At 45.7% G+C, this 12,646-nt stretch overlaps 1 protein-coding gene across 1 annotated transcript in view; it reads right to left on the reverse strand.

The window, feature by feature from the left end:
* Positions 1-12,646, reverse strand: part of DPYSL2 (dihydropyrimidinase like 2) — a 104,067-nt gene that overhangs the window by 27,874 nt on the left and 63,547 nt on the right. The window contains exon 8 of the mRNA XM_074195208.1: positions 5,620-5,740. Within this exon, the coding sequence (XP_074051309.1) occupies positions 5,620-5,740 (121 nt within the window). The remainder of the gene's footprint in view (positions 1-5,619; positions 5,741-12,646) is intronic.

The raw sequence follows: 12,646 nt of genomic DNA on the forward strand, positions 1-12,646 counted from the left end.
CCAGCCTCGCCGGAGGGCCTCCCACCTCAGGAATCTCACAGAGAACTGAGTGGGTGACCCGGCTGGGCAGGGCCCCAGGCAGCTCACTCCTGGTAAGGAAGAACAACTCCCCGAGCCCAGCTGGGAGGGTGTCAGAACCCAGGGGAAAGAGCTCATGGAACGAAAGGATAAACATTCTCCAAAGCCTCAGCCCGGCTGACCTGAGGCCCGTCTGTTTGGCAGCAGTCCTCCGGCACCACTGAAAATATGCCCAGAATCTCTGAGGCAAAAACGGTTTTGGAGGCCTTGCCCTCTACCTAAACAAGACTCCCCCCCACACACACCCAGACCAAAATATGGTCACGCGGCCAACATCTGTCTGAAGCCACCCAGACATGGGCAAGTCGCCATCCGGGAGGAGGGCAGCCCCATGCCCCTTTGGCCAAAGCCAACAGTCAGGGAGTGTCTTCTTCATCAAAGCCAAGGTGCTTTCTTTGCAATGGTCTGTTCCTCCTAACGGTCTCTCTATGTCGTCTTCCCCTGTTGTAAAGGAAGTCCCTGGTCTACCCATGAGCCATGGAATCTTCTTAAGGACAGGGGCTCAGCCTCCCTTTCCATTTGTACCCCCAAAGTCTGACCCAAAGGAGGGGTCTAAGAAAGGCCTCTTCTCTTTTATTCCATCAAATCTAATCCTTCTACATGAGATCTCTCCAAAATGCTTGGAGAAAGTCAACTTTTTGGGAACACTTGAAATCTAGAGGTAGGGTTGCTTGGTAGGTAGAGCTGGAGGTGAGCCACACTTTGCCATAGCTCAGTGTCCTTATCTGTCAAACAAGGTTAGACTAGAAAGGCTCTGAAGTCTCTTCAGACTTGAAATATGTGATCTTGGAACCCCAATTCCCTCAGCTACTTCTCAGATAACAATAATAATGATGATGAGGATAGGGGAGAATATAACTGCAATTTCAGGGTGAGAAACCTGTTTAAAGGCAGGATTTGAATGCAGAACCATTCTATCACCTAGCTGCCTCAACGGTGGTAGAGTGGACAAAATTCTAGACTTCAAAACAGCAAGATATGATTCAATTTTCATCTCTATCCTTTCCTGACTGGGTGCCCCCAGACAAATCTCTCTAAGCCTCAATTTCATCATCTGTAAAATGAGGGTAAGAATAGTAATCTTGGTTTTACCTGTCCTTGGGAAGTACTTGGGAGACATATATGAAAAACAGCCAAACACAACAAAAACAAAATGATTTAAAGGTTTGGAAAAATGACCCTGTGATCTCCAGACCCATGTGTAGCCAGGGGGCCATTTCCAGAATCTCAGAAGCCGCCTAGCCAGGATAGTTCCATTCAACCTTGTCCTATCGATATCCTCTCCACCCATGGTGGTTCCCACAGGACAGCTAGAATCCCGGCTTTTTGTTGGGGCTGCTCCTTACATTGATGAAACAACAGTCCCCCACAAAAAATAATAAAATAAAAATCATATATAAATATAATATATAATATAAAAATAAAAGCAACGCTGATGTAGTTCAAAAAGAAAGAAGAAAAAACCAGCTGATCAAAATGAACCAGTATCTCAGCCATATCTGAAAGTGAATGGAACATTCCCCACAACTAGCAGCCCTCACCTCTGCAGTGAAGTGTGGGAGATCTATTTTCTTCTCTTTTTCAAGTTTACCTGGAGTTCTGATTTGCCACCTTGGGCTAGTCAGTCTACACCATGACCGACATGTCCACCGAGGCTCTGATGGACAGTAACCCATTCTCCACCTTCACTTCTGAGGCTTGGAGTTAGAAAATCATTTCAAATGCTGCCCAGTCCCCACCCCCCAGTCCCAGTGCATTCAAGAGACTTGGTCAATGGAGCCATCTGGATGTGATGCCCCAACAAAAACCAAGGGCTCCAGTTGTACTGTGGGAACCACCGAGGGGAGCCTGTGTGGAAGCCCCAGCATTTGCATTTCATAAAGCCTGTTGGTCAGCAGCCAAGGCTTTCTCATTCTCACTATGGCACTTTTCCCACCCCATCCGTAATGGAGGAGTTGGATGGAGTCATTTGCTCAGACTACCAAACCAGCCCTGACTTGGAGGCTCCTGAGTAATAAAAAAGATGAGAGGGGGGCAGCTAGGTGGCACAGTGAATAGAGCCCTGACCCTTAAGTCAGGAAGACTTGAGATCAAATCTGGCCTCAGACACTTAATAATTACCTAGTTGTGTGATCTTGGGCAAGTCACTTAACTTGCAAAAAAAAAAAGATGGAAAGACCTGAAGAGTGTGGATAGGATGACAGAACAAGGAATAATACTATCAATAAAAACAGCTGGCATTTTACAAGACCTATGATGTGCTGGGACTAAGCTAAGCACTTTCCTGTTAACTTTTTGGAGCCTCTCAACAACCTTGAGAAAGAAGTACTATTATTATCCCCACTTTACAGTTGAGTAAACAAAGGTAAACATGGTTGAAGTGACTTGACTAAGACTGTCTCTAGTAAACACCTGAAGTCTGAACTCAAGCCTTCCTGATTCCAGGCCTTCTGATCTATCTTCTGTTCTATTTGGACATCCTTTGAGTGTCCTTTGATTTATTCTCTAACCAATATTTATTAAACACCTACTATGTGATAAGAATTCTGCAAGGCAGAAGTCTGGCCAAAATCTATAAGGTGGCTAAGGACTGGTGGGACAAGACCAAGTTACTGGTGATCCTTAACAGAACAATTATAGTCAAATGGGGGAGAGGGAAATCAGATTCTGTGGAGCTGTAGAGGGTAGACATTGGGTGGGGACTTTTTCCAAGAAGGCAAGGCTAGAAAGCTGAGTTTGGGGGCTAAGGGGAAGGATTTTTGGATTAAGAAGACCTGTTTGCAGGCATAGAAGCCAGGGAAGAAGGAAAGAATGAACATGCCTGACAAAGGCGATAGTTGATAGAGCAAAGTCCTAGAAAAAAGGGAGGTCTTGAGACCAAGGGCACAGGTGGAGGAAAGTTTTGCAAGGAGAAAGGACTTGACTTCTGAGAAATAAAAAATGGAGAGAATGGGGGAAATACTGGGAAGTTTTGAGATGCAGCTCACTCAAGATGGCCTTGACCTCTAAGAAGGAAAAACCTAGATTGTCTAATGCAAATAAAGGCAATTAAAAATGAGCGTGGGGGCTTCAGATCAGGAAGGATTTGAAATAATTGCTATGGGCAGCTGGGTGACTCCGAGCCTGGAGTAAGGAAGAGCTGAGTTCAAATCAGATGCTTACTAGAAGCGTGACCCTGGGCAAGACCCTTAATCTGTGGTTGCTTCAGATTCCTCAACTATTGCTCAACTGTCTGACCTTTGGCGACTCCATTTGGGATTTTCTTGGCAAAGTTACTGGAGTAGTTTGCCATTTCCTCTCCAATGGATCCAGTGAGTCCATTTTGTCAGGTAATTTGAGGCTGTGACTTACCCAAGGTCACACTACTAGGAAGTGCTGATGAAGGCTGGATTTTAACTGAGATCTCCCTGACTCCAGGACCAGTGCTCTATCCACTGAGCCACCAAATGCTTCATCTGTAAAATGGACGTAAAATAGCACCCACCTCCCGGGGTTCTTAGGATCATAGGAGATGATAAATGGAAGGGGTTTAGCATAGTAACCGGCACATAGTAGGTCCTGTATTACTGTTTGTGATGAAGAAGAGTAAGAAAATGATGAAGACAAAGAAGAGAATGAAGAAAAGAAAGAAGAGGAGGAAGAACACGAAACAGAAGAGGAAGAATACGAGGAGGAGGAGGAAGAAGACAAGGAGGACGAGGAGGACAAGGAGGACGAGGACAAGAAGAAAAAGGAGAGGATGAAGAAGTGAAAAAAAGAGAAAGACAGAGAAGGAGAAGTAGAGGAGGAAGAAGAAGAGGAGGAAGAAGAAAAAGGTGAGGAAGAGGAAGAAGAAAAAGGAGGGATGAAGGCAAGGGGGAAGAGGGGAAGAATAAGGATGATAGTGATGATGATGATGCTTGTTCTTCTTGAGGAAGACCATGAATTTGGGGGAGGAGATGCCATGACAAGCACATGCATTGGATTGGAGTGAGGGGCTGTGCTGAGTCCCCAGGCTCACTATCTCCTCCAGCTAGATCTAGTGACCAGATATGAATCAGGATGACTGGAGAAGGACCTGAATGTCTGGCAAGCAAGGCTAAGTGACTTGCCTAAGGTCACACAGCAAATAAGTATATTTAGATTTGAACTCAGTCTCTCCTGACTCCAGGACTAGTACTCAAAGGGAAGAAGAAGAGGACAGAGACAGAGACAGAGACAGAACAGACAGAGACAGACAGAGAGAGAGAGAGAGAGAGAGAGAGAGAGAGAGAGAGAGACTCAGAGACAGACAGTGAGAGAGACAGAGAGAGAGAGAGAGACAGAGAGAGACAGAGAGAGAGAGAAGAGGGATGGGAGGAAGGGAAGGAAGAAGGATTTTACAGTTTACAAATTTTACAATTTACAAATCTATTTTCTTATCTGATAGGCAAGGCAAGTATTTTATCCCTATTTCATAGACAAGGAAGGCCGAATCCTAAAAGAGAGAAAGTTACTTGTCCAAGGTAACCTAGCTAGGCAGCAAAAGTGAGGGGCTAGAAATCCCTATCCCCTGATTCCAAATCCAGTACTCTTCCCTCTTAGGAGACTAGATTTAGGGCTAGAAGTGATCTCATAGGATCCAATTCCCTCAATTTATCTCTGAGAAAAGTGAAGGCCAGGGATGGGAGTGTCACTTATCCAAGGCCACCACAAGGAACAGGGCCCAGATCCACTCCAGGCCTCAGCCTCCAGCTCAGCGCTCTTTCTACCATAGCTCTTCTTTAGGATTAACAAGCAAATGGAGGTTTTGGTGACTTAGTAAATGAAGTTTTCAGAAATAAATGAGTAAATCAGAGAACTCTAGATTTAAACATGGACAGGACCTTAAAGGCCCTTGAAACTAACTCCTTCATTTGACAGATGAGGACACCGAGGCATTGAGAGGATAAGTTAACTAGGGTCAAACAGCTAGTATGTCAGCCTAAGGAAGAATTTGAACCCGGGTCTTCCCAACCTTAATCACAGTGTTCTATTCACTCCACCATAAGACGTCTGTCCCAAAAGTCCTGGATCACTTATAGAAATCAATGTAAGTACTAGGGGACATGTGCCTATTGGCTAGATGACCCTTACACTGAACAAGAATGGGAAAGGCATCTTCCTCACCCCATCCCCACCCCCACCCTTATCACAGCAGAGTCACAGGGGGGAAGAAGGCCATCGGTTACACCGTGTTCCCCAGTGGAGTTCCAAGTCCAGATGGAAACTGAGGTCATACAGCGATGCAGGGGAGGGACATTTAGAGTGGATCGAATTAAATTTAAGCCTGGTCCAGGAGCGGGAGGGGACTAGGCCTACCCACCCACTCTCAGCTGCGTGAGGACTTTAAATAGCAAAGAAGGGCTTCAGGGAGAGGAACAAAGGAGTAACCTGAGCTCCGGGCCTGCGTTCACTGTAATTAGGTTAATGCTGGAGTATGATGAAAGTAGCCGGCTTGGCAGGGGAGCCTGGAAAAGGCATGGTCTCCCAGTGGGAGTGACCTCGCCGCCGCCTCCCCAGCAGCCCACGGGCCCCACTCACCCTTCTTCCTGGCCTGGGCGATGACCTCAGCGGCACTCTTGCTCATCACCTTCGTGATGTACAGTGGGCAGTTGGTCTGGTTGGCAATGGTGATGGCCCGGTTCACTGCCTCGGCCTCAACCTGCAGGGCAACATCCACTGTGAGCCACCAAAACGGCCAGTGGGCGCTTTCCTTCGCCCCCCACTCCATGAATGGTCAGAATCCATGGGCTGTACAATTAACACAATGATAAGTCCCCTTTGGAAGCGCTCTCCCCGACCCCAATATGCCTACAACCCCAATCTAACTATGTCACCCCTCTACTCAAGATGATAGCTCCCTCTCACCTCTGGGTTGTTGTTGCTCAATCGTGCCTGACCCTATTAGGGATTTTCTTGGCAAAGATACTAGAATGGTTTACCATTTCTTCTCCAGTTCATTTTACAGATGAGGAAACTGAGGCAAACAGGATTAAGTGACTTACCCTGGGTCCCGCAGCTAGAGAGTGTCAGAGGCTGCTCAGGTCTTCCTTAGCCCTGTTCCCCATTCCACCTTGCTCCCTGTTTGCCTCTAGAAGCATGCCCCAAATGAGCCTTGCAGCGAACATCCTCTCTGTCTTGTTCCTCTCTGCTGTTCTAGGATAACCTCAAGCTTCTTCCCTATGCTCACTCTCCATCTACACTGGCTGTTTCCTAATCACACCTCATCTCCTCCCTCCGTGCCTTTGCACAGCGTTCTCCAGGTGTTCCCTCTCCACGTTAACCTTGGCTTCCTGCACAGAACACCAGTCCTCTCCTGTTTTCCCCAGTGTTAATCCTTCCTGAAGTAACCTTTTATATACTCTGCATACATTGGATTAGGTTCTGAGCACAAACACTGGGCATAGTCCCCTCCTCTTCTCTCTCCACCCCAGCCGGGTGCAAAAGCAACTCATGGGGAGCATAGACTACTTCAGTGGTATCTCCAGTCCCTGATGCAATGCATGGGATGCTACAGGCACATCTGTGGAATAGAATCATTGAATAGAATAGAATCCAGTTGGGACTGGAAGCACCTCTGAAATATCACGGCCAACCTGCTTCATTTTACAGAAGAGGAAACTGAAGGTCAGAGAGTTTAAAGGACTTCACGGGAGATGGGAACATCAGATGCTCCAAAACTGATGCTCTGCTCCAAAACCTTGAGAAAATTCTCAGCTGTCTTTGGTCAGAGGCTGAGCCTCCCCAGCTCCAGGGAGCAGAGTCCTACCAGAAGGAGGACCAGGGCTTTGTTCCGATGCAAAGACCAGGAAGAAGCACAGATAGAATAAAAGGAAGGGGGCCCAGGCGCAGGAGGAGATGAAATTTCATGAGCAGGGCTTAAGAGGTGAATGCAGTCCAACCCTTACTTCGAGAATCACTAGGAAAATTAAGCATCTAGAGGTTCCTTCAGAGAGAAAAAAGAAGGGAATATGCTGGAGTCTTTTAATAAGTTTTAATAAGTGAGTGATCTGGAGATGTCACCTCAGTGGTATGGTGGATAAAGCACCAGCCTCGAGTCGGGAGGTCCTGACTCAGATAAATCCCACCTCAGACCTTTTAGCTGGGTGACCCTGGGCAAGCCAATTAACACAGAGAAAGAGAGAGAGAGAGAGAGAGAGAGAGAGATGGATGAATAGAGAGATAGATGTGGACAGACGGATGGACAGACAGATAGCTAGATAGGTAGATGAGGTGACAAACAGCTTAGAGAAGGTGATAGAGAAAGGAGATGATAGATGATAGAGAGAGATGATAGAGATTGATAAATGATAGATGGATAGATGATAGAGAGATATAGATAGATAGATGATGGATGGATAGATGAGGTATAGGTATAGATTAGAAGAAATGACAGATAAATAAAGAGACAGACAGACAGAGATGTCTCCACAATCCCACTGAGTTTCATTGGTTTAAAGTTTCTTTGCCACCTTGATATCTGTGAGGTGCAATCTCAGCATTATTGTAATCTGCATCTTGTCGATCATTAGTGTGGTTAGACATTTTTCAAGGAATTATTAACAACCTGTGTGTCCTCTTTTTGAAACTGTCTGCTCCCATCCCCTCCCACTTAGCCATGGCTAACAGCGCTGGGATCAGGTTTCTTCTGTGTTAGTTGCTGGTCTTCATGGGCCATGCTGTGGCCCATATTCTATCTAAATTGGAACACCAGACTGCATTCTGATGAGATTTTATGGCAGCTTGGCCTAAAGCTTGTACTTGGGGACTCTGCTGATCGTGCTCGTTTGATACCTTCAAGATGATTTCATTCACATCCATACTAAGATAAAGGATCAGTAAATTAGGAAACCCATGGGGGAAGACATGAAAGGATTGCTTATCAGCTTATTCAATTTTCTGAGGATGCAAAGCTGGGGGAAACCAATGAGGACCTTAGATGTCAGATTCAGGACCCGCAAGACCTCAAAAGATTGAAAAAATGGGTCAAAGTCAATGAAAATAATTAATGGAGATAATTGGAAAGTTCTGCAGTTGGTTCAAGGGACCAAAAAAGCTATAAAAGTGCATGATTGGGAAAATGTGACCACCCAACAATTAAGTGAAAGAGAGCTGGAGAGATTTGTGGACCCCTTGCTCAATATGACCTCCAGGGCAACAGGACAGCCAAAAAAAAACCCAATGCCAGCCTAACCTGCATGAATAAAAGTGTAGTGTCTGGAGAAAGGCAAGAAGGCTCCCAGTGGGTCATGTTAAACTTGGGAGGGATGCCATGTATTTTAAAGAAGACACTGTGTGGCACTGAAGGACAAGGTGTGCCCAGGAAAAGGCATCGCGGGGGAGAGGTCTACAGGGAGTGGTTTTGTCTTCCAGGCACATTGTTGTGTCTTTCCTGACTTGAATTGTAAAACAGACTTTTTAAAATCTACCTTTATGGGGTGGCTAGGTGGCATAGTGGATAAAGCACCGGCCCTGTAGTCACGAGTACCTGGGTTCAAATCCAGTCTCAGACACTTAATAATGACCTAGCTGTGTGGCCTTGGGCAAGCCACTTAACCCCATTTGCCTTGCAAAAAAACCTAAAAAAAAAAAAATACACCTTTATGTTAAAGTCTATTGGATTTTAACTCATTAGAACACTGGGTCCAATGCCCCTCAAGATCCTTTAGAATCCTGAGTCTGTCAAAATGCTAACTGCTCCCCCTTGCTTCGTATCAGCTGAAGATATGACAGGCATGGTGTCTACACCATTAGTTATTGATTTTCTTCGCTATACTGAATCCTTCTCAGACTGGGCAAATCACCCCCTCTTCTGGGTCTCAGTTTCTTTAACTGTAAAAGAAGAGTCTGGATTGAACGACTTCTATGTTTCCTTCCAGCTTTCACACCATGATCTCCTATCCAGTGCCAGACCGTCGTGTTTGTGAACTGACATTTTACAGAGTTTTAAAGTTTTCCAAAGTATTTTCTAGACATCATTTGACCCAAGACTCACAGCAGCCCTAAGAGGCAGGATCACCAGGCCTCATCTCCATTTGATTGATGAAGAAAGGCAAGAGACTCGCCCAAGGTCACACAGTGAGCAAGTGTCTGAGGCTAGATTTGAACTCAGGTCCTCCTGCAGCCAGGCCCACAGCAGTCTCTGGCTGCCTGCCAGCTAGGGTTCTGGGGCCAAGTAAAATGTGGCCTCCTCCGGGTCCAGCTTTTTCTCCTCCCATCAGCAGCTGCCTTTGACCCCCCACCAGTCCCAGCTCCCACACAAGTAACCAAGCTCTGAATGGGCCTGTTCAGCTCAGCCTCCAGGGATGCGAAGGCCCCCTCCCTTCTTGGGCCTCTTACACGGGAACACAGAGCCACGCACAGCCGCCCTTAGCCTGGAAACAATGGGGTCCAAGAGTTCTCAAGTTCTTATCTCAAATTACTTGGTGCTCTGGCAAACTGGGCCGCTTGTCTAGGAGATGGGCCTCCTGCTCTCCTGCCTCTGAGGCTTGACTCAAGTGGGGTTCTCTAAACCCGAAAGGCCTTGCCCCCTCTTCATCAGCTGGATTTCTCTCCATCAATCCAACAGCCACACCTCTTTTGGGAAGTCCTCGCAGATCCTCCGCTCCCCAACTCACTCATGATTCTCCCCTTTAGACATCGGGGAGAACCGGATGTAGACCCAACCAACACTTGCTTTTAATGTCTGCAAAGGATTCACTTTACCTCATGGTCTCATTTGAGTTCCACAGTAACCTGAGGAAGTAGGAGCTGTGGATACCATCAGGGCCCTTTCACATGAAAAAGTTGAGTCTCAAAGAATAACTTCTTGGAGAATAATGACTTCCCTAGGATCACCCAATGCAGTAATAAGATTTGAACCCAATTCGTTCCTAACTCTATATCACGGCTTCTAACCCCTGGACTACACTGCCTCACAATTTAGACCCTCTTGTTTCCCCTCAGCAAAAAGCCCTGAACAATCTACACCCTTCTCCTCCAGCCTCCAGCTCCTAATCTAAGTTTATCCCAGGGTATGTCCAGTTCAGAGATTATATATGAATAGCATGACAACATCGGTAGGTCATCTCAATGAGTGTTCTCGTTTCCACAGGTTCTCGACCTATGTTTGAAACAACCCATCTCACAGACAAAGAAATGTAGATAACAAGAGGTTGTTTCAAGTCAATGTAGGATTTGAACCCGGATATCCCCCTTCCAAGTTCCATCTTCTTTCCCTGTGTCAAACTATAAACACAAAACCAAAGCAAATGAAGCATAAAATCTCTCCTGAAAGAGAAGAGACAAACTCAGGATATAAATTGAGAATTTTTTTAAAATAGCCAATGTGGAAATCTGTCTTGCTTGATTTCACCTTTTTATAAAAGGTCAAGGGGGAGATGGGAGAGAAAGAAGGGAGATTTTTATCACCTGAAAAAAATTCATTCTAAGAAAAAAAGGGAAACTGAGGCAAATCATTTTATCTAATAAATACTGCCTCATATTCAAGTGTGTGAACTTTGTCTCCTCAGCCAGGAAATAAGTTCCATGAAGGCAACAAGAATATTGGACTTCTTTGTTGTAGAAGATAATCAGTTGCCTCCATACACTCAACAGAGTGGAAGCCCTAGGAGGTCAGACTTGGGGCTTTTTTTTATTACCAGGTTACTTCCTGTCACTTAGTATTAAAATGTCATCTCTTGGAGCAGCTAGGTGGCACAGTGGATAGAGCACTGGCCCTGGAGTCAGGAGTCCCCGAGTTCAAACCTGACCTCAGACACTTAATAATTACCTAGCTGTGGGACCTTGGGCAAGCCACTTAACTCCATTGCCTTCAATAAATAAAATTTTAAAAAATATGTCAGCTTCTTAAGGGAAGATATTTTGCCTCTCTTGCTATCCCAAGCACCTATCAGTGCCAGCTGATACAGTGTTTAATAAGTGATTAATGGTTGGATGAATGCATAATAAATATTTTTAGTGAATTCAAAGATAATAATCACTAACCACAGAGAGCAGACAGCAGAATCTCAGAGGTCAATCTCCAGCCTGGCCCTGACCAACAGGCCTCTCCAAGGGCTCATCCAGCTTCTATTCAAAGGCTTGCAATGAAAGGAAACCAAAATCTTCCCCCACTCACACCTCTGGGAATCCACTGGACATTGGGACGGCTCTCACCATTGAGGTATTCTTAAATTCCAGTCCTTCTAATGACATCCTGGACCATAAAATGAGGGGCCAGATATGTGACCTGTGTGACTTGGGACATGCAACGCATCCTCTCTTAGATCATTTCCTCATTTATAAAATGAGGGCATTGGACTAGCTGATCTCGGCAGTCCCTTCCAAGTTCTAACCTTGAATCTCTGATCCTACCAAGGAAACAAGAGAGGCCTTCCTTCCTCAGTGTTGCCCCCCCAACCAACTGATTTTCTCAGAACATCCAATTTCCTAAGAAAGCCTGCTGTGGTTGGGGGGGGGGGGGTGAAACTCTCAAGATGGCAGTTTCTATCAGGAAGAGGCACATTTTCCTGAGGCTTTAAATATGGTCTTACTTTATACAAATAAACACTACATTATTCTCCTCTGTTAACACACCATCTTTTTTGGTTTTTTCCCTTTTTTTAGGGAAAAGTTTAAGGAAGAAGGCTGAAATCAACCCTTCTCTCTGCAGAGAAGACCCAGCGCTATCGAGGCAGCAATCTGGAGCCCATTAAAACAGAGGAAGGCAGAAAGGAGAAGAGCCACATGGGAATCCTTGGAACATTCAACAAAAGGCTCAGGCCTTACAAATTGCCTCTGGGGACTGCTAGGGGCCTGCAGCTGTGCTCAGATGGGCACATCTGTTCCTGCTCTTGTTTTTAACAGGAACAAGAGGCCCCAGACCTCCTCCACAATCCCCATCCAACTAACAAACTCTATCAAGACAAGGACTCAACTTTTCAAATGAAATTAGACTCAGGTATATCAGCCCAACTCCACCTTGGACCCCCCTGACCTCAAGCTACAGGGAAAATCTCAGACATGATTATTATATTGAGGAGATTCCCATCCCAAAAGGATGGGAACTGTAAAAGAAGAGTCTGGATTGAACGACTTCTATGTTTCCTTCCAGCTTTCACACCATGATCTCCTATCCAGTGCCAGACCGTCGTGTTTGTGAACTGACATTTTACAGAGTTTTAAAGTTTTCCAAAGTATTTCTAGACATCATTTGACCCAAGACTCACAGCAGCCCTAAGAGGCAGGATCACCAGGCCTCATCTCCATTTGATTGATGAAGAAAGGCAAGAGACTCGCCCAAGGTCACACAGTGAGCAAGTGTCTGAGGCTAGATTTGAACTCAGGTCCTCCACAATCCCCATCCAACTAACAAACTCTATCAAGACAAGGACTCAACTTTTCAAATGAAATTAGACTCAGGTATATCAGCCCAACTCCACCTTGGACCCCCCTGACCTCAAGCTACAGGGAAAATCAACACATGTTGTGTCTCCCTATACCATATAAGCATCTTGACGGTCGGGAGGATTTCAATTTGTCTTTGTATGGCTGGCACTTAGTAGGTCTTTCATAAATGCTTGTTCCA

The sequence above is a fragment of the Macrotis lagotis genome, chromosome 1, assembly GCF_037893015.1.
Source record: "Macrotis lagotis isolate mMagLag1 chromosome 1, bilby.v1.9.chrom.fasta, whole genome shotgun sequence".
NCBI classification, from domain to species: domain Eukaryota; kingdom Metazoa; phylum Chordata; class Mammalia; order Peramelemorphia; family Peramelidae; genus Macrotis; species Macrotis lagotis.